This window comes from Cannabis sativa, chromosome 6 (assembly GCF_029168945.1).
Source record: "Cannabis sativa cultivar Pink pepper isolate KNU-18-1 chromosome 6, ASM2916894v1, whole genome shotgun sequence".
NCBI classification, from domain to species: domain Eukaryota; kingdom Viridiplantae; phylum Streptophyta; class Magnoliopsida; order Rosales; family Cannabaceae; genus Cannabis; species Cannabis sativa.
In genome coordinates, this window is record NC_083606.1 from 198,775 (window position 1) to 219,806 (window position 21,032).

The 21,032-nt window shown below is 31.0% G+C and overlaps 2 protein-coding genes across 5 annotated transcripts; one reads left to right on the plus strand and one right to left on the minus strand.

Moving 5' to 3' along the window:
• The first annotated feature begins 428 nt into the window (after nucleotides 1-428).
• LOC115695694 (uncharacterized) lies at nucleotides 429-6,774 on the plus strand. 4 transcript variants are annotated; one of them, XM_030622761.2, is made up of 4 exons: nucleotides 429-626; nucleotides 957-1,482; nucleotides 1,997-3,356; nucleotides 3,622-6,774. In XM_030622761.2, exons 2-4 carry the CDS (start codon nucleotides 1,328-1,330, stop codon nucleotides 6,493-6,495), a joined length of 4,389 nt encoding a protein of 1,462 aa, XP_030478621.2. In that variant the 5' UTR covers nucleotides 429-626; nucleotides 957-1,327; the 3' UTR covers nucleotides 6,496-6,774. The 4 variants fall into 4 exon arrangements, with proteins under 4 accessions (XP_030478621.2, XP_060972723.1, XP_030478623.2 ...); XM_061116740.1 differs by having other exon boundaries at nucleotides 454-751; XM_030622763.2 differs by having other exon boundaries at nucleotides 454-626; nucleotides 3,634-6,774.
• Nucleotides 6,775-11,858: 5,084 nt separating this feature from the next.
• LOC115694773 (uncharacterized) lies at nucleotides 11,859-15,434 on the minus strand. The gene is made up of 2 exons (XM_030621859.2): nucleotides 15,271-15,434; nucleotides 11,859-15,018 (listed from the first exon to the last, which is right to left on the minus strand). The coding sequence occupies exon 2, from the start codon at nucleotides 14,941-14,943 to the stop codon at nucleotides 12,013-12,015; it is 2,931 nt and encodes a 976-aa protein (XP_030477719.2). The 5' UTR covers nucleotides 14,944-15,018; nucleotides 15,271-15,434; the 3' UTR covers nucleotides 11,859-12,012.
• Nucleotides 15,435-21,032: the final 5,598 nt, after the last annotated feature.

Genomic DNA, 21,032 nt, shown 5'->3' on the forward strand with positions numbered 1-21,032 from the left:
TTGTTTTATATACATCTAAAATAAATAATTTGAAATATTCTATATTATAAAATATAAATTATTTTAAATTTTATAAAATTTTACAAAATATCATAAACTAAGAAAAAGTTAGATTTAAAAAATTCTTATCAATATGCCTATTTTAATAGAGTACAGTGTAGAAACCAGTAATAATTTTAATTTGTTTGATTTGTAATAAATAATAAAGAAAAGTAAAAGAAAATGGAAGATGATAGATTAGCAATACTCTTTTGTCGTTTACCAAAACATAACATATCATCAAACGATATATTGATAAAACGATAAACTGAGAGAGTAGGTACACGATACGATATATTCTCGATATATCACGATAAAAGAGAATCTGATGCCGTTTTTGATTTGATGTATGAGTGGGTGGTGCTCTCTCTCTTCTTTTTCTTTATTATTATTATTTTTATCAAAAACCCAAATACTTCTCCTTTCTCCATTTCTTCTCTCCTCTCTGTAATCCCTTCTATTATTATTATAACAATTAATATATAGATATATATGTATATGTACTGCTATAGCTACTATTATTAACCTTTTTTTTTTCTTCAAATCATAATAACTCAAATACCAAAATCCAATCTTTAACAAGCAAGGTCTCTTCTTTCTTCTTCTTCTTCTTCTTCTTTAAAGTTTGTATCTTTCTGTATTTTTTCTTTCAAATTCATGATCTATACATCTTTTTAATCCCAAAGATTGAAGCTTTCTCCATTGATTTTACGCAAGTTTCTTCCTTTTCAATCTCTCAATTCATATTTGTTTCTGGGTATTTATGATAATTTTAGATTGAAGCTTGGTTTTATTATTATGGGTTTTTGTTCAAATCTCTATTCTCCCCACATAAAATAACATCTTCTCTCTCTTCTACTACTTACTACTTCACATGAAATAACTATGTGTGTTTTTGTTCTTGTGTTTAATTACAGGCTCTTTTCTTTTTCATGGATGAAGATTCAAGTACTCAAGATGAGACAAAAGTAGAGGGAGAATTTTACAAAAGGGTTATTGTTGATAATATATACATACATATATATACTTATAATAATAAGAATTACTAGCTTCAGGATAAGGTCATCAACAGATACAACAACAACAACACTGTGTTTATCTAAACAAGAAGAAGAAGAAGAAGAAGAAGAAGAAGAAGAAGAAGAAGAAATAGTAGCATCATCATCACCATCATAATCATTATCATAATAATAATCACCACCAAGTGTTTGTGTATTTGCTTGTGCTTGTAACTGTTGGTAAAACAACAGCAGCAACAGCACAAGTAAAGAGAGAAGCTTTTCATCAGATGTTATCCGTTGAAAAGCATCCACCTACAGATCCCTCTTCCTCATCTGATCATAATCATAATCTTAATCATAATCATCATGAGATTGATGATACTTTGCCTCAACTAGATCTGTCTAACCCAACTACTACTCTTCTTCCCAAATTTTCCATAAGGTATATATTTCTTCTCGCTTATCTTATATGCTGCTTTGTTGTATAGCTTTTGCAGATCCATATATCCAATCTTAAATTTTGCCTGTGATTTCATGTCATTTCTCCATATGATATTATCCCTCTCCTCTTACAGTCTGTACTTAATTCTGTCATTAACCCCATCATCCCTATCTGTGACTGAAAAAGATAAGAAAATATATTTTCTGAGCTCATAATAATATCATGACCATATCGAATCTCTTTGTTTGATTGGGTCTATATCTTGGCTGTTTCTATACTGTTCATATGTTTATTTTTTTACCCCTTTTCTCTCTTCTAAATCTAAAATCACATATAGGGTCCATAATAGAAAAAATCCCAACATGAAATAAAGGCCTTCCTTTCCTCTCTATTCCATGTTGTTTGTCTCATGAATTTATAGTCATATTCCCCACTTGGTTAATTATTATATGATGATGTTATAACTCTTAATTAGTCAATTAATTAGTGTTTGTGTTTTTTTTTTTCTTTGCAGAGATTATGTTTTCACTTCTAGAAACAAGGACATCAAGACCAACTGGCCTTTCTCTCAGAAAAATTTGCAGCTTTGTCTGAAACATGGTGTGAAGGATGTGTTACCACCATTTCAAACTATTGATTCAGTAAAGAATCAAACTTTGAAGAGATCATGTACGGTTGAAGAAGAAGAAGAAGAAGAAGAAGAAAACATAGCAAGTAATACTAATATTATTACTAATAGTAATACTAATACTACTAATATTAATAGTAATATCTTTGATGGGGAGCCTTCTGAATCACCTGTTGATGATGATAATGATGAAAATAATCATGATGATCATGATCACCCGGAGGTATTATTAGACTCTTTTAACAACACTCAAGCTCAACAGCTGAACCAGAAGCAGAAGCAGAAGCAGCTAATAACTTCATGTGGTTCTGGAGAGAATGATACTACAACAAGCAGTACTGTTTGTCAATCTGAGTTCATAGATCATAATCAAGATCACTCAACTGAGCCTGCTCCTCCTCCTCCTCTTCCTCCTCTTCCTCCTTTTGTTCACAAGAATCAAACAACAAACCGAAATTCGGGTAGTAAAAAGTGCAGATTGATAGTGAAATTCGGTTCCAATTTGGATAGAAGCTCAGCTGAAGATATTGCTTCAAATTGTTCAAACCCATCAGAGTCAATGGCTTCAAAGGTTTGCCCTGTTTGTAAAGTCTTCTCCTCATCATCAAATACTACTTTGAATGCTCATATTGACCAATGCCTCTCTGTGGAGTCAACTAGTCCCAAGTGGACAGTGGACAGTAGTACTAAACTTTCAAGGCATAGAATTAAACCAAGGAAGACAAAGCTGATGGTTGATATCTATGCAACTGCTATTCCTTGCACTTTGGAAGATCTTGATAGAAGAAATGGATCAAATTGGGCCACAGTTGTTTCAAGCTTTCCTATTCAGCAGAGTAATGACAAGTCTGATCATCATGAGATGATGATAATGCCCTTGGAAGATGATTCAAAACGAGTGTCATCATCATCTGGACCTTCTTCTTCTTCTGATCATCATCATCATAATTCTGATGATGTTGATGATGATGTTGGTGCTGTCTATATTGATTCCAATGGTATCAAACTTAGGATATTATCCAAATCTGATGATATCCCTTCTGTGTCAAAGCTCATTGAGCATCTTCGTCCAAGGAAACCTTTGAAAGGAGCAACTAATAATAATAATAATAATATTAAAGGAACCAAATTTCTCTCTACCAGAAAGAAAAAGAGGCGTCAGTATAAGTATAACAAGTACCTTAACAAACTTGCTCAAACAAAAAGGAAGTTACTCTCTTCATCAAAGTCTCCTCGTTCTCCTCTGGTAAGCCATACAATTCATCATGCTATTATTAGTTTCACCACTTTTATTTTACTTCTCCTCCTTCACTTGCTTTCTTCATTTCTTCAACACTGTACTATATATAGAGATAGTGTATGTAACAATTCTGAAAGTTGCTTCACTGAGAGAAGTGAACCTTGTCTTTTTATATTTGGTGTGTATTGACTTTTACTACTCTAAAGTGCATGTGTTTCAAAGTTAGAAACTTGCTTGTTTGTTGCACACAAAATGATATGAAAGACTTTAGCTTTTGGAACAGAAAAATGGTGGTCAAGGAAAACAGTATGGAGCTGAGAGAAGTAACATGGAGAAGCAGGTAAATCCCAGCAATCCTGGAACTTTAGGAAGGTGGGTGTGTTCGAAAAGAACTGGGGTTGCTAAGAAGGTCAACAGTGAAGCAAGACATCAACAAGTGCAACGAAAATGGCCTGGAAATGAAGATTCCGGGGTTGAGAGTCTTCAATCACGTTTGGACCGAAATGGTGAGGAAGAAGATGTTATGGATTTGTCTCCTGAGAACAGTGACAGCAGGTTGGAGAAAGTATTTTATGAAGCCCGGGCTTGTCACAAGAGGGAGCAGCCACCGCCTTCTTCTGGGTTAAAGAGATCAGCGAAAAGTTCTTTATCCAGCGCCACGAGTAGAGGCAATGTTGTTGAGAGATCCTTTGCGACAATGAAACCCCGTCAGTTGAGAAAGGACATATCTTCTGCGAATGATTATCGCATGCTGAAACCTCCCAAATGTACAAGCCCAGTTGAGGATTTCGAACCTCCACCTGGTCATGCCTCCAAGTTCAGATCAAAAGCAAGGAAAATCTCCTCAGCTAGAGAACATTTGTTGTCTAGCCAGCGATCATCACCTGTGGCTGAAGCCGACGATTCTGACGTTGCTAATAACTTCTCAGCCCTTAAGAAGTCTCAAGTGCATTTGATGACAGAAACAGAAACAGATGATGAAGCAGCACTATGGAATTCTGATGCCAGCAATGAATTTCACCGAAAATTTGCTGGAAATGAATCTGAAAGCGATGATGATATGAATAATGAAACCTCTCTTTGTAGAAGCACTGGATTTGAAGTCAGACAAAACACAGGAGTTTTAGGGATAGCTGGTAGGAATGCAGCCAAAGTTTCGGAGAACTTATTTTCTTCTACTTTGGACAAAGCTGATGATGATATGGGACCAACATGTGAGGACGAGGATGAGGAGGAGGAGGATCTTCAATGCTCTCAAGATGACCCTATTAGGGACAGTGCTCTTGCTAATTGGCGTAAATCTGCTGACCCTGAAGTTGATCACAAACCGGGAAATCGTTCTAAGATCCTATCAAACTCTCTACAATACAAGGGGGCTTTATTTGATGTGGAAGGACTAACAGGTCCAGGTGGAACAAGTTTTGTAAGCGAGCAAGAGACGTTTTATTCTGATCGATTAGGAGATGATGGCATGCTTGTGCAGGATGTTAATATAGGGGAGGAACAGGAATCCGATGAAGATGGGGAAGCAAGTAGGTTTCCTGAGGTTGATCCAATACTAATTCCAGGACCACCAGGCTCATTTTTACCAAGTCCAAGGGATATGGGGTCAGAAGATTTTCAAGGGAACTCATCATTAACCACGAGCCGAGTTCAATCTTCTCAAGATCAGCATGATTTTATTGATGGGGATTCATCAGATTCTCCTGTTTCAGCAACATCAACTATCTCTAATTTTACAGCTACACGAGATGATCATCATCGTAAGCATGCAGAACTATTACCATCTGTAGTACATCAGCAGCAGGCCATTCAAGACAAAATTAGATCAAGCCTCTCGGGTGGTAGTGTGGATTCTTCAATAGAAAATGTTCCCTTAGTTCCTCGGACAACAACGAATACAGCTGCAGAGAGAGTCACATATGACAGAGAGAAATTTAAAGCGAACAACAAGATACCTCTCAACGACGAGCCATGTTGTTGCCAAAGGAAAGAGAGAGCTGCGCAGGGTGTTGTTTTAGATTATCAAGAATCTCAGCTCTTAAGGCGACGAGCAATGACTTCAGTGATTATGGAGAACCAGCAAACAAGTTGCAATCTTAACAATAGGCCCAACAACAACAATATGGAATCAAGGTCTGACATGTACACTCCAAGCAGTACTTGTCCAACTTCGAAATCTGAACAGGAGGTGGTTCATCGTCCAGCTGTTAATTCTTCTGGCAATCAAAATGCTATGAGGGGTTCTGCTGCAGATGCTGCTGTAGCCAAGTTTACCAGTCGTGGCGATTGTGATTCCATGAGTCCATCTTCTAACTCCATACTCAGGTTGATGGGTAAAAACTTGATGGTTGTCAATAGAGATCAAGATGAATCCATACCACAAGCCCAGGCTCAATCACAATCCCAACTCAACCATATAACTTCACCATTTTCTACATTTACCGGTGTATCTCCCAGCAGTACTACACAGAACCATGTCTACCGTCCATTCCAACATCCCAACTTCCAACGAGGTTCAATTTTTCCAGGCCAGCAGTGTGTTGATCCAAGGATCTCAAATGGTATGAGAACTTATGAGGGAGCAGCATGTTCATTTTCAAACCACCGAATGGATAGCGGTTTTGGGATCAATATGGAGCTTCGCGAGTTTGAAGCAGATTATAGTATTGAAACACCACATAGAAAGTTTAAGACTGTACTTTCTGGTGTCAGTCCTGTTAAAGAAATCATCACCATCGATGATGCTCCTGAAACCGAAGCTGATTTGACCGGTGATCACACTGCAAAATACTCAAGAGGGTTTGGGGAGAATCCTATAGTTTCATCATCAGGCATTATGATTCCCAACTATAATGCAAAACGCTCTAATACTTCTTTCTATAGTTGTCAGTCTGATCATGACCAGTCTATGCATCCCGAACCACCATTAGTTCATCATCATCATCATCATCATCATAGCTCTGGCTTCCATTCACTGTCCTCCAGGCAACCGAATTCAAGCCCTGCAAGGTGGAGTACTTGTCCCACAGACGACGGTTCTGCTGGCAATCATCCTTACATTACTGCATCATCTTCATCTTCAAGAGGGCATATGAGATCACCTGCTGCAATGTATAACAACAATCGTCAAAGCTTGAGATAGTGATGATGATGATAACAGCTGAGATATCTGGAATAGAGTTGGTATATAATAATCCTTTTTTTTTTTTAAAAGTTTTTACTAAATGAATGAATGAATGAATGTTTGGGTGGAATTTTGAGAGGCTTCTGAGAGGGCATAGCTTTTTAAGCTTACCCTGAGAGAGACTTAGTCAATTAATGTATAAGCAAGCAAATCATGAATAATAGTTAACAAGAAGAAAACACTTTAAATAGACTCAAAATATTTTCATCTCTATATATATATAGTTTTTTTGGTTTATATATCAGAGTTTGTAATAGTAAATTTGCATGAGAATGATTAACATGAATGTGTTATCATATGTGTTAACTTAATATAGTTGACACAATGTAATGTAAGTACTTAACTAATCATCTACCATGCAGTGATATACATATGTATATGTATGTTTTGAAGGTGAGTGAGTCTGACAACAGAGAAAAATGCAGTTGTAGTAGTAGTACTTAGCTGTAGTGAATGGTACTCTACTAATAATACTACTACTGTACTAGTTGATGAATGAGTCAACAAATGACCCCATCACCCAACTCAAAACACTTCATTCAAATCAAACCCCACTTCATTCATACAACTTAATAGTAATAATAATTAAGTTTTTTTCCTTTTCTCTAAAATAAAAAAGAGATCATGTGGTGCAGTAGATTCCTTCCTTACTCTTTTCGATCCTTTTGACAATTCTGAAAACTACGTACCAGCTATAAGGATTTTATACTTTCAGCTGCTTTAATTGGGTTATCGATAATTACCATCTAATAAAACTAATCCTTATCATTACACCACACAACTTAAATTATTTTCTTTGGTGTAGTTATCACTTATCATCATCCCTACTACTCATGCATATAGTCTATATCCACTTCGTGCATGTACTATAGTGTATATATATATATCATAATGTAGATGTTAAAAGAGGTCAATATTGTTGGCCTAGCTACGTACACTATTACAAAAAATAAATAACAAAAATTGAAGTAAATGGCATTCCATGTTTTGTTTGATATTAGTATTTTAATTAATAAGCAAATAAGTAAAAGCCACCTATTCTTCCTTGTTACATGGGTGGGAATATTATTATCATTATTAATTATACTTAATTAATTAATTAACGTGGGGTTTGGGTTAATGGGGGGTAATGTAATTTTTTTCTTTTTGCATGGTGAAAAGTGGGACCCTTTCTCTTTGCATTGAACTGTTTTTTTTTCTTCAAAACACAAAATGGTTCTTCTCTCTGTCATGGTGGGTGGGCCCAATCCTTGTCTTTCTCTATGTCTGTCTCTTCTCCAAACTTTATTCTAAACCTTTCATTTCAAACATAAAATAAATGATATTCTCCCCTACTATTGTAATTGCCCACCTATATTAGAATCTTTGGAGCCAAATGGACCTAGGCTAGGCTTGGCTACACCACTATCTATATTTATTACTATACATCCCCCCTTATTAGTATAGTATCATTCTTTCATCTACTAGAATCCTCTCTTATCATATTTTTTTAGAAAAATGTTAAAAGCTAGTGTAATGTTTTTTTATATATTAATATCGCTATATATTTAATTAAGTATTAAGTTTTATATAGTTTAATATAATAATTTTTAGAAAATATCGCTAGTCAATTATAAAACGACATGTCTAAAAGTGCTAGACATTAGTAGTGCTCAATAACAATGCTCATATTTTTATTATTGAGTAATTAGTATAATAAATACTTAAGATTAACTTCCGGTTATAGATAAATACCTAAGTTTATATTTCTAAAATTTCTACAGGTACTTAGTCGTTAAGTATTAAGTCAATGACTATATGACAGTTCTTGATTAGTCCAGGTTATTAAATTTTATTTTATATTTAAAAATTAATTTAAATATACCAATAAAAAAATAACATGTACTTGACGACTTACAAAAATTTTAAAAATATAATTTAATTATGATATTGTCGAAAATTAAACTTAAATATTAATTCGTAATTGAAAGCTAAATTTAAAAATTAATCTTTATTATTTTATAAGAAGAAATAATGAAAAATTAACCAATTAGAGCTTGGCTTCTTTCAAATATAACAAATTTACAAATAAAGCTCTTTACTTTGTGAAAAAGTGAAGAATTTTACCATTGCCCAATATAACAAATTAACAATTAAAGTGATAATGTTTAATGTTCCACCACAATGAATCATGATTCATGAACATGAACACATGATGATCAATGATGATGATGATGATGGTGATGATACACCAAAACAAACATGAAACTTTTTTATATAAGAAAAAAAATATATTTCTATATAACAAAGTTTCAAACTTTACTATTTCCTTTCCAATATTATATTATTGAAATATTTAATTTGTCGTTGAAATAAATATTAAAATAAGCTATCAATTGATTAAATAATTTCACTTCAATTTTTAACATTTATATATCAAACATATTAAAGTATAAAACAAATATTAAAGAGTGTGTTTAAAAAGTTATAGTGTAATTAGATTTATGCATAAATAGAAGTAATTATATAATTTAGTATGTTTGTTGACTATGTAATTACACTAAAACTGTATAATTAGAGATAATGAAAAAGTTTCAATTACACTCTTTAATTGAAGTAATTGAATGTAATTACACTGTGAAGTACTAAAAACTTTCCATTTTAAATATTAATTACTAAAAATATTATTTTTCCATATAATTACTAACTATTTTACCAAACAAGATATTGAGAATTTATATATATATATATAATTACTACCTCATATCCAAACACACATTATGTAATTACACTATTTCCAAACACAGCCTATATTTTTTTTAAGAAAAATAAAACAAAAAAACAAAGTTAATTCAAACTTTACTAAATGCTTTCCAAGATTTTATACATACAATACTAATGAATCAACTTATATATCTATCATTCATGAATATGAACACCAAAACAAACATTAAACTAAAAAAAGTTTCAAACTTTAGCATTGGATTATACACATACAATACTAATGAATATGAATTATGAATATGAGAGCTTCTTCTCAAATCCCAATGTGAGAATTATATAGACCTCACATCCTCCATAGTTGGATTTCCTTGCCACCTCACTTCTACACCAATGCCAAGATCACTCCTTTATGGAGTTGGGATCGTGTGTTATGCAGTTCATGTTCTTCTCATGGACCCCAGACAATGGACTCTGTTGATATCTCAACAAAAAGAAGTAGAAGAAGAAAGAAGGCCACAGCTCATGAGCAACCATATATCATCTATATATGTCCATCTGACTTTTGTGTTCCAAATAGTGTTTTCTTTTTTCACTATATATGGGTAAATAGGAACCAAAATTTTAAATTTACTATATAAATTTAATATTTATATTTTAGCGGTATAAGTACTCAATATTTATAAAATTGTAATTTTTCTTTAATTTTGTCAGTATAGACTTTGTTATTATCTTAAACATAACACATATAAAGCTTAGATTTTAAATCATTGGATCTAGACAAAAACATATATTATCAGTTACTTCTAAATATTCATTTAATAAATTCAAAATAGAGTCTGATAAAATTAAATAAAAATTATAGTTTTATAAATATTTAGTAACCATTAAAAATAAATATTAAACTTATATTGTTTAGAAATTTAAAGTTTTAGTATTTATATGGCTATTTATCTATATATATTGAAAAATGAAAGTGTTGATTTTGTGAAAAATCCAATTAAATTTGAACCCAAGTGGCATAAATTGTAGTCAGAAAGTACTTATACAGATACAAATACAGACAAAGATACTTTTCAAGTTTCAAACTTGGAACTATTCTTATCTTCACCCATCATTTTATTTTTATTATTTTGGCTCAATGGACTCTTTTCCTTTTTAAAGAGATTAATATTTTATTAAATGCATATAAACACCAAACAAAGATGTGAAATTTGGATTTGTGTGCTTCATATTACTTCCATTCTTATAGAACTTTGTTGAGATTTGGTCCTCATTTTTGTTAGGTTTTTCTTTTGCTATTACACTTGTTTTTGTTTGGTTTCTAACTTGTTTAAAACCAAAGATTTAAAGGTTATATTCAAGAGTTAAAAAGTAGAGTAAATACTATTTTAAAATTGTATTTTGTAATAATTATCGATTAGATTATCTATTTTGTTAAATGATAATTTAGACCATGTATTTATAAAAATAGTACAAAATAGACCATAAGTTTAATTTTCGTCAAATTAAAACATAGTAATAATTTAAGCTAGAAGTGTTATTACCATATTGGTTACAATTGTTGCATCTGTTCGTGTTAGATATTGATTTTCAGTTGATTATATTAAAAACATAAATCGTTAAAAATTGAGTTCAGGATCTATATTGTACTATTTTGAAAAATATAAAATCTAAATTTTCATTTAACAAAATAAAATATTTAATTAGTAAACTCTTACAAAATACAAGGTTCAAAATAGTATTTACCCTTAAAAGTTTATATACATGTATATATAATAGGGTTATTTACAGCGAAACATTCTTATATTTTGATTTTTTACACTTAACTTCTTTATATTTTTTTTTTGTGACAAAACCTCTTTATATTTACTTTTCTTTGTAAATTTAAGGTATCAACTGGATATTACAATTAAATATCAATTGAATTATTACTGTATTGGCTTCGAAATTTTTATTAATTTTTACGTATATACACGTGTATACAGTGATTATCTAGTTAGTATTTAACAGTGATATTTAATTGACATCTCAAATTTGTAAACAAAAGTAAACTTCAAGAAGTTTTACAATAAAAAAAAATAAAGAGGTTAAATTTAATATACTTAAATTTAGAGATGTTGGTCATTCTTGGACAGAAATGCGAGACTTTTGGGAGGGTTTGGTAATTCTTAAACAAAATAAGACCTTTTCAAAAAAAGTTGGAGACATTCCTATAGTTCAAAGATAAAGTTTACACACTTTGGAAAATTTGAGGTTTATTAAAGAACTTTGTATACACAATGGGAAACACATATTAGTTGAGAGAATAAATAGGCTTAGAGATTGTTCAAAAAGTTGATTTGTACATTTCTAACTCTTTGAAGGATTAGCAAGATTGAGTAAGGTAACTTTTGACCAAAATATATTTGAGTTCTTCAAACTCTATTAATGATAATGTGGTGGAAAGTCTCACTGTTAAATATATTTGACTTGATTAAGGTGACTAGTAAGATTGTTCAAAGAGTTAGATTAGTGTTAATTTATGATCAAAATAATCCCATATGAAAATGCTACTTGGGTTAAAGAAAGAAACTTTGATTTCTGATTTTTTTTGTAAATATTTGCTAATTGAACAACTAACTTAACTAACTTTGATTTGATCACTGCAAAAAGTGCAACCTTTCACTCTAATATGATGTAAATATAGATTATATATATTCATAAGTAATGTAAAACAAAACTGAGTCCCAAAGAAGAAAACATAAACTAGAAAGCCTCTTTCTTTGTTTTTTGTTATATCTTGCTTCTCATCCTCACAAGCTTGGCCAAAGTTTCTTGAGCAGCCAAAGTGTGAGCATGGTTATGACCAAGCATCACAGTCCTAATACTAATACATGTTCTACAAAGCTCTTCTCCACTGTCAAAATGGCCTCCTCTCATCAACAATTTCGCCCTTGTCTCGAGCAGGGTAGCCTTAAGCAGTGTCACATCTTGCCACACGTACTCGTCCACCCTCTGATTGTTACTACCGCCGCCTTTTAACTTGTTCTTCCAACACAACGAGCCGTGGCACCAGTCTTGAATCTGTGACACAAAAGACTTCTCTACTTCTTCTAGCACATTGGTGCAAACCTTTAAGAGCTCTAGAGCCGAGTTGCATCTTGAGAACGTGGTGAATGCTCTTATGGCGAGCGGTAGAGCTGTTCTTTTGATGTATAAAACCATGTCAATCGCCTTGAGTTGGACTAATGGAGGCTCTGATTTGAATCCAAACACAAGAAATGCTGAACCCCATAGATGATCAGAGTTCAGTAAAGGATTTCCACTCTTTCTTATACCGTCTACTGTGGCCTTTGCAGCCTGCAACCCTTGGTTTCTTTTCCCATATACTTGAGTTATGGGATGGAATTGGATCCAACATCCACCCTGCTTGTTAGCTCGACGAGCCAATCCTAGTTTGACAAGAAGAAGAGCTGAATCTTCTTGGCTCTTCCAGTTTTGCGCTGACAGACAACTCGAGCAGCACACAAACGACATACTTAGGCAACTTGTCCATTTCCTGAACCGATTCCCTGCAGCAGGCATGTTCTCAGCTGCTGTACCGAGCAAACTCGTGGAGATTGGAGACGGGGCAAACCAAGCACCAACTAGCAGCATTCTTGCAGCGAGTCGGTTTGCTCTTCCACTAGTTTGTTGTAAGATGGCAAAGCAAAAAGTTAGGACTTTGATCAAGAAAGGGTTGTTCTTGCAGTACTGCTCTTCGTCTATGCTTATGAACGAGCAAGGAGAGCTCTCGTCGAGTTGTAAATTGTTGATAGCATCAAACAATGCAGATGGGGTGATTGCAAGTTCGGAGAGTAAGCAACCAACAAGCCACAAACCAAAGCTCAACCTTGCTAGTTTCTCATCAAATCTCATAAGAAACTCCAACTCTTCAGCAGGGTAATCTTTCTTCCTTCTTCCCCTAATCAAATTCATAGCATCTGAGATTGGCAAAGGTGGAAGCTGCAGCATTGTGTCGAAATTCATCACCTTGGACAACCTAGTAGTGATTATAACATGTGAACCACCTGTGTTTCTTGGGATCAAATCATTTAAATCTTTCCCTTCCCACCACTCCCTCTCAGTCTCAAGATTATCAATGATCAACAAATAAGGCATGTCCCTAAACAACTCCCTCTTAACTCTCTTAAACGCTTCGAATTCTTGTTCCTCAAAGCTTCTAATCCTTCCCCTCTCTTTCTCTGCATCAGAACTCACATCCAACCCAAGATTAAGTGAAAGATTAAGAATGTTTTGCCTAAAGTACCTTGCTTCACCACCAACCCACAACACCATCTTATACCTTTGAGAATATCTATAAGCATACTCAAGAACAAGCTCAGTCTTTCCAATACCAGGAGCCCCATTTATGCAAATAACACTACTACCATTTTTAGACTTCTTACACTTTGAAAAAGACCTTCTTGTTGAGTTTCTAACAGGTTGTTCAATCCAAGCCTCTAACTTTGGCTCTTTACACTTACCAAGCTCAAGATTAATGAATCTTCCTCCTCCTCTTGTTCCCACATCACTTTCCTCATCAGCTAACCCTTCAGACTGGCCACTTGCTTCACCTTTAGTAAAAGGCAAAGAACATTCTTGCTCAAAACAATCTCCATAACCAAACAAAGTAGCTTCAATTTCCGAAATCTCTTTATCCCTTCCAACAAAAAACTTGTTTCTCGAAAAGGGTAGTTCCTCAAAACCGCCTTCGATATCAGCTACAGCCACACTCTTCCTCCCAAGCTTTCCTCTAAGAATCCCAGCAACTCTAGCTATACAACTCCTCCAGTTACTCCCATTAGCTTCAAGCTTAAACTCATTACAACATTTCATAAGCCCATCAATGGCTTCCCTACACTCTTTATCACCACCTTGTTGCAGACTCACAATCTCAGCAGGCACAGTCTCAAAAAAGAGAGGAATCAAGTTCTTTTTCTGAGCAAAGAACCTAATCTCCTCCAAACTAAGATGGTTAAGAAAACTCAAACCAGTAACAACCACAACCCCATAAGTAACAGAACAAATAACTCTGTCAGCAATCTCATGGCTCTGAGTATCAGAATACTTAGCTCTATCAGCAGCAAAACAAGCAATCCCTTGAAGCTCAAGCTCAGACTTAACCCACTTGCAGAACCTAATCAAGTTTGGATTTTGACCATGGAAACCAACATAAACATCACAACTCCTTAACTTAACATTAGAAGAAGGAGAAAGAGACCCCCCTTTTGCAAATGAAATCCTAGGAACTGGGAAAGAGAATGAGATACGTGGGGGTGCAGATGAGTCAGAAACAGGTAAGCAAGTTACAAACTTTTGGTCCCCACCAACACCAACAACACCATTACAGCCCCAACCATCTTCAGAAAACTCATACTGATCTGAAGGTGGAGTGTATGAGCTACTTGGAATGTCATCTGACTGAGAACCCCCTCTGAAGGAAAGTGGGGGAGAAGGGTAATTTGTTGGGGTTATTATGGCTCTTGGTGATATGTAAGGAGATTGAAGAGCTGAGACAAATGCTGAAGAGGGTGGTGAAATTAGGGAAGGTGAGTTGTAAACAGAAGAAGCTTCAATTGATGATTGAGATAAAGAGAGTTGCTCATTGGATTTAGTTCCTGATATTTTGATAGTTAAACCACTTGAAATAGAGGTTTCTTCTGGTAATGGGGTTTCCTCCATGGCTATGGCTATGGCTGTTGCAGATCTCAGTTACATTCACATGATGATATTATTATTATCTACTGATTATTTTTCCTGGTTTGAAAGGAAAATACACAACAAAAAGAGTGTCAGAACAAGAAGAAGGAGATGAATGCAACAGTTAATAATAGGAAAGAAAATATGAGATTATGTGATTGTGATGTGATATGATATGAGTGGGCCATTATATATATATGATGATGATTATTATGAACCAAGCTTGTTCATTGATGGCTTGACAATGATAAAGACTGAATTTTTAGTTAAGAATTGGAATAAAGAAATGTTTTTTATTATTATTATTACCTTAGAAGCATCATAAGAGAGAGTCAAGTCATCTTCTTCTCTGGTTTTAGTTTTGTGAGTTTAAAGAAGAAATGGTTTTGATGAGGTTGGAATATGGATCTATAAAAGGTTTTATTTTGAACATTTAATAATAGTTTTATAGAAAAAAGAGACAGTTCTTAATGGTGGTGCAGCAACACATACATAATTATTTGTATTTGTATTTTTTGTTTTATGTGTTGTAAGAACATGTAATGTAATGACTAATATAGGCCTTAATTAATTAATTAATTAATAATTAATAGTATAATCAAATCTTAATCTCTCTTTCTTTCTCACTATATAGATATAATCTAACATGGGTTTTCTCTCTCATGTCAGAAAAAAAAGATATTGGGACTTAAAAACATGATTCAGATTTCAGAATTTGTTGGGTTTTTCAACTTCATTTTCATTCATAAAATGGCCTTAAACTAATTTTTCTTCCTATTTTTGTAAATTTTTATAATTTTTTTTCAATTTTTATCATCAGCATTGCAATATGTAGCAGGTTATTATATCTGACACAGTTTGGAAATATTTAACCTTGGAAATTGGAGCTTGGACCAGTCCAACTATCACCCCAAATAATATATATCAAATAATTCAATTTTTAATTATTATTATTATTAATATTTTACCTGTTTTTGGTTGGAAAATTTGAAAGCTGAGGAGAAAGAAAGAATCTTTTGAAAGTATTTCATTATTATTATTATTATGTTATTTGAATAAAAATTTAAATGATAATGATTTTTTCAGAAAGGCTTTTTGAGTGAGTGATGATTAGTGTAATATATGGAAAAGGGTTACAACATATGATATCATATGATGAATGAATGTTAATCTTAGTTTAGTTCTACATCCACTTAGTTATAATATATATATTATAAAGTGCTTTTATAATATACATTCTTAAATGATACACTTTTTATATGTTTCAATTTTATAATTATTTAAAAAAAATTTAAAATTTTAAAAATTCAAAATAATTTATAATATAAAAAGTAGTGTTCAAATAGTTATTTTAAACCCATATAAAATATAAAGGTTACGTTTACAAAAGACTATTTAAATCTTATTTTCGGCACATTAAATTTCTCTAAATATCTCAAAATTTTACAAAATATCTTAAATAATTATAACGTACACAATTATAAAAAAAATAGACTAAAAAATTATTTCGAATACTAATATAAATAGAAATGTATCAGTGCATCTCCATTCAAGTTTTCTAATATATATATATAGTTAGTTGAGTTGACCACTTGTAAATTAAATTGTTGTATTATATCATTAATATTATTAATTAATTAATAATGTTTGATAGAAGAAGTCGGTGTTTAATTATGTGCAACTCTCTCATTAGTGGGTGGTGTGGTCCTTTTCTTCTATAGTTTTGATGCATGTTTATCCATGATACTAATTTAGCATAGGATCATACTAGCTAGTGGTTTTAAAGGAATGAAAATGTCAATTTCAAGAATAATAATGAAAAATGAATATTAAGGTTGGGTTAGTGGTGTGAAGAAGATAAGTTAATTGAGTCATAATAACACTCATTAGCCATTTGCACCATGAATTTCAAATTAATAGACACATTACTACTATATATTATAGATATTGCACTACACATTACACAACAAAATAAACACAACACACAAGTCATAACATTTTTTTTATAAATTATTGTCCATACTTCAATGATATACTTCAAGGATAACACGTAATTTCACTTGATTTATTGAGAAGACCACGTGGAATGATCCACGTGGTACTCAATAAAAAGATTGTCCAAATGTATTAGCAATAGATATTGCTAATAACCCATATCACTACCGGAGGTAAAAAACTTCCCTTAATGATCACTAAATGAGCGTTTCGCTCTTGAAGGCCAAAGCCATCTAGAAGGAGCAGTGAAAATACACAAACATGATCCTGGACTAGAGAGTTTCAGAAGCCTAAGATAAATACGGTCAAGTGCGGTCCTCACTTGTCAACGAGAAAAAATATAAAGTTACACTTTCATTATATAAAAGAATCAGAGTTTAGTTCTCGAGACAAAATCTCTGTTAAATTTTTTAGACAACACCCGACTCATGTATTGAGATTATTTTACAATCCCAACTACATAAAAATCATATTCTTTTCTTGCTTATTAATTTATTCTTTTTAGTCTCTATAATCACATTTCAATTTTAATTGCTCAAGATTCCTATCTACATATATAAACCATTACACAATCGATACATTGATTTTATTTATTTTTAAAAAATAGATTATATAATATTAATCCTTAACTTGATACAACCTACTAAAATTAAAAAGACTACAAAACTCTTCCAAAAATAGTAAAGAGATGAGTTAATTGAGTCATATTAAACACTTATTCACAATGCTATATGTATCTATACGTAGTTTGGTAAGTGTGAATCTCTTTTGCGGCCTATAAAATATGGTTTCGAGAAGAGTAGTTATATTAGGGCAAGGAGTAACTCTTCTTTGTAAAGTAAGTCGCGATTAAAGTTTATGTAGTCATTATACCGCGTAAACTTTTATGACTTTATTATTTTAGATATGTTTGTTTTGTTTTTAAGATTTAAGATTGGAATTGGCTCTTTTTCATTTGATAATTTATTTTATTAGTTACATATTATTAATTAATTTATATATGCTTTTGTTGTAATTACCTTTTAGATTGTCTTTCTTATTTATGTATGCCAAGTCATGATCACGTAGGTTTATATTAGTGGTCTATATATGTATTATTGTTGCTTGTTCAAGTAGTGATTTATAATATATATTTTTCTTAACTTTTCAAGAGTTATTAATTAGTTGTTTGGTTAATAAAAGCTAAGTCTTTCTTTAATAAATAGTAAGTAAATAACACCATTAAGCCACTTTGTCCATAAATTTATTCAAATTTGAAAAAGGGATACATGAGACAATTAAGTATTAATAATAATGCACTATACTACACTAGCTAGTACATTACACATCCAAGTAAGGACAACAACACAATTAATATTCTATAGATATATCGACATATATTCAAAAGAATAACAAAAAATGTTAAAAGATGCATACACAAAAATTAGCATAATGTTATTATTATATTTTAATATTAATTTTTATATATTTTAATTTAATAAATAATTTAGAAAATTTCTAACTAATTATTGTGTATCACATCGATATGTTATTAAGCACTTTAAAATAATACATAACAATAATAATACAAAAAATCATTTAAAAAAATAGTATAAAGATAATTTATAAAAAAAGATATAAAAATTGTAAAAAATTACTAACCAATTATTAAGTACCACATTAATATGACATTGAGTACCATACTAATAACAAATATAAAAAAATACCAACAAAAAATAGTAAGAAAAAAAAAACAAAAAACAAAAGAAAGTATAGCGCATGTTTGTCATCATAACTAAAAAACTGTTTTTTGTTTTTAAAAATAGAAAATTGTTTTTAAAAATAATTTGACTTGTTTGGCCTTGTTTTTTAAAAACAGTTTTCAGAAAATAAAGTTACAAAAAACAAGAATTTTGAAAACAACAAAATGTTGTTTTCTGTTTTAAAAACCAATTCACTTTTAGTCAATATTGTTTTTAAAAATCACTAGCCAAACGTGACTTGTGTTTAAAAACTTCAAAAACTATTTTTTGTTCTCATTTCTAAAAATAATTTTTTAAAACAAAAAACAGAAAACAATACCAAACATGCTCATAGTTTTTTTTTTTTTCTTAATATCCATTCTTATTATACATGTTAATGTTATAGATATATATATTCAAAGGAGAGAGAGGAGCATTAATGATATTATAATAATAAATGAGTAGTGTATAAATATAAAGTAGAGGCATAATAATAAACATAAATAGAAAAGAGATAGTATAGTTAATAATGGTGGCTCTGCCATTACATTACATTTACAATGTTTGTTAGAGCTCAACATATATATATATATGCATTTTATTTGAATTTCCATGTGATTATTGTTTGAAAAAATTGTTTATTCGATCATATTATTATTTTCGTAACTATTGTTAGTAAACACCAATTTAACATTTTGTAAGGGGTGATATTTTATAATTGGTTAGTCATATTTTTTTAAAAAAAAATTGACAGTGGTATTTTTTAGAATTTTTCTGTTTTTACTTTTGTTTGTATAAAATATAATTTGTGTTAATTGTTGCTCGTTTTCAAAAAATAAGTATATCACTAGTTATAATAATATGATTATTCTATATTGTGGAGTAAATAGTAATTATTAGCTTTATGTAATTATACACTATATATTAATATAAGTATACCACTAGAATAAATTATAAATTTTAATTAGTAGCATACTTGATCAAATGTTTATTAGATATCAAATAGTAATTTATAGACTAAATATTAAGTAATAATTATTAAAGAATATAGTATGTAATTAATTGATACTATGTAATTGTTTGAATAAATAATTAATTATCCTTTTTTATTCGTTACTAATTAATGATTTTATAACACGATAAAAACTGAACTTAGCAAGAGATAATACTAACTTTCTTCAAAATATTTTTATAGTTTGATTAAATTAATAAACTATTTTATTCAATTTATAAAAATATGAAAAAGAAAGAACATTCAAAGCAAATTATTATTTTAATTAATTGGTATTAAGTAATAATAAAAACTCTAAAAATGATAGTACTGTAAAAATAAAATAAAATAAATAAACTAATAATACACTATCATACTTTTTTTTCTTAACATAAACTATCATAATTGTTGTTTTTGTTTTAGTTGTATTCTTCTTAGGGGTGTGCATAAATCGATTCAATCTAATGAGAATCGACCGATCCAATTACAACCGACCGCCAAATATTGGATATCCAATTGTGATCGGATCGGATTGGATGTTATTTTTAAATATCCAATTGGATCGGATCGGATGGTGGATGAGGTGTCTAAAAATCCAATACATCCAACATCCAATCGAACTAATTAGTATTTTCATTTAGTTTGGATGAATAATTAGATTTTATATTGTTATACGTCAAATCTATATGTATATATGAAAATTAACATTAAAGTTTTACTTTTCTTTTCTTGGATTGGATGGATCCAGTCCAATCCAATACATACTGGATCTAAAATATTGGATGGGTCCGATCCAATCCAAAAAATACTAGGTTTAAAATATTAGATAAATCCAAATTAAACAAAAAAAATATATATGAAATACATCCAATGGATAGAACCGATCCAATCCAACATCCAATGGATGTTGGATCGATTGGATGACGAAATTAATTGGATCGGATTGGATGGTAAAATCTAACATCCTATATATGATTGGATCGGATCTGGATATGCCTAAAAACATTAGATGTCATCCAATGAACACCCCTACTTCTAATATATAATAGTAATTAATATATGTGATAAAGATAACTTTTTATATATATATATATAAATATATATATATATTTTAATTATTATAGATTAATAATACAATGAATGCTCCTCCTTAAAGCTAAAATAAACATTATTATAAATGTTGTTAAAAAGTTAGGGAAAAAAACAATGAATGAATGAGTTAAAAAGGCATTTCAAAAAGCTAATTTTAAAATAATATAATCACCTTTCTATTTATTAATATTTATTATTGTAAATAAAGGACTATGAATATAGTATACATTATTACTTTTTATTTAATGGAAGATATATAAATATACTAATTA

Coding starts and splice junctions, on each gene's coding strand:
- LOC115695694 (XM_030622761.2), top strand. CDS start 1,328: ATGTTATCCGTTGAAAAGCATCCACCTACAGATCCCTCTTCCTCATCT. Junction 1,483..1,996: donor CTTCCCAAATTTTCCATAAG/GTATATATTTCT, acceptor TTTTCTTTGCAG/AGATTATGTTTTCACTTCTA. Junction 3,357..3,621: donor AGTCTCCTCGTTCTCCTCTG/GTAAGCCATACA, acceptor GAAAGACTTTAG/CTTTTGGAACAGAAAAATGG.
- LOC115694773 (XM_030621859.2), bottom strand. CDS start 14,943: ATGGAGGAAACCCCATTACCAGAAGAAACCTCTATTTCAAGTGGTTTA.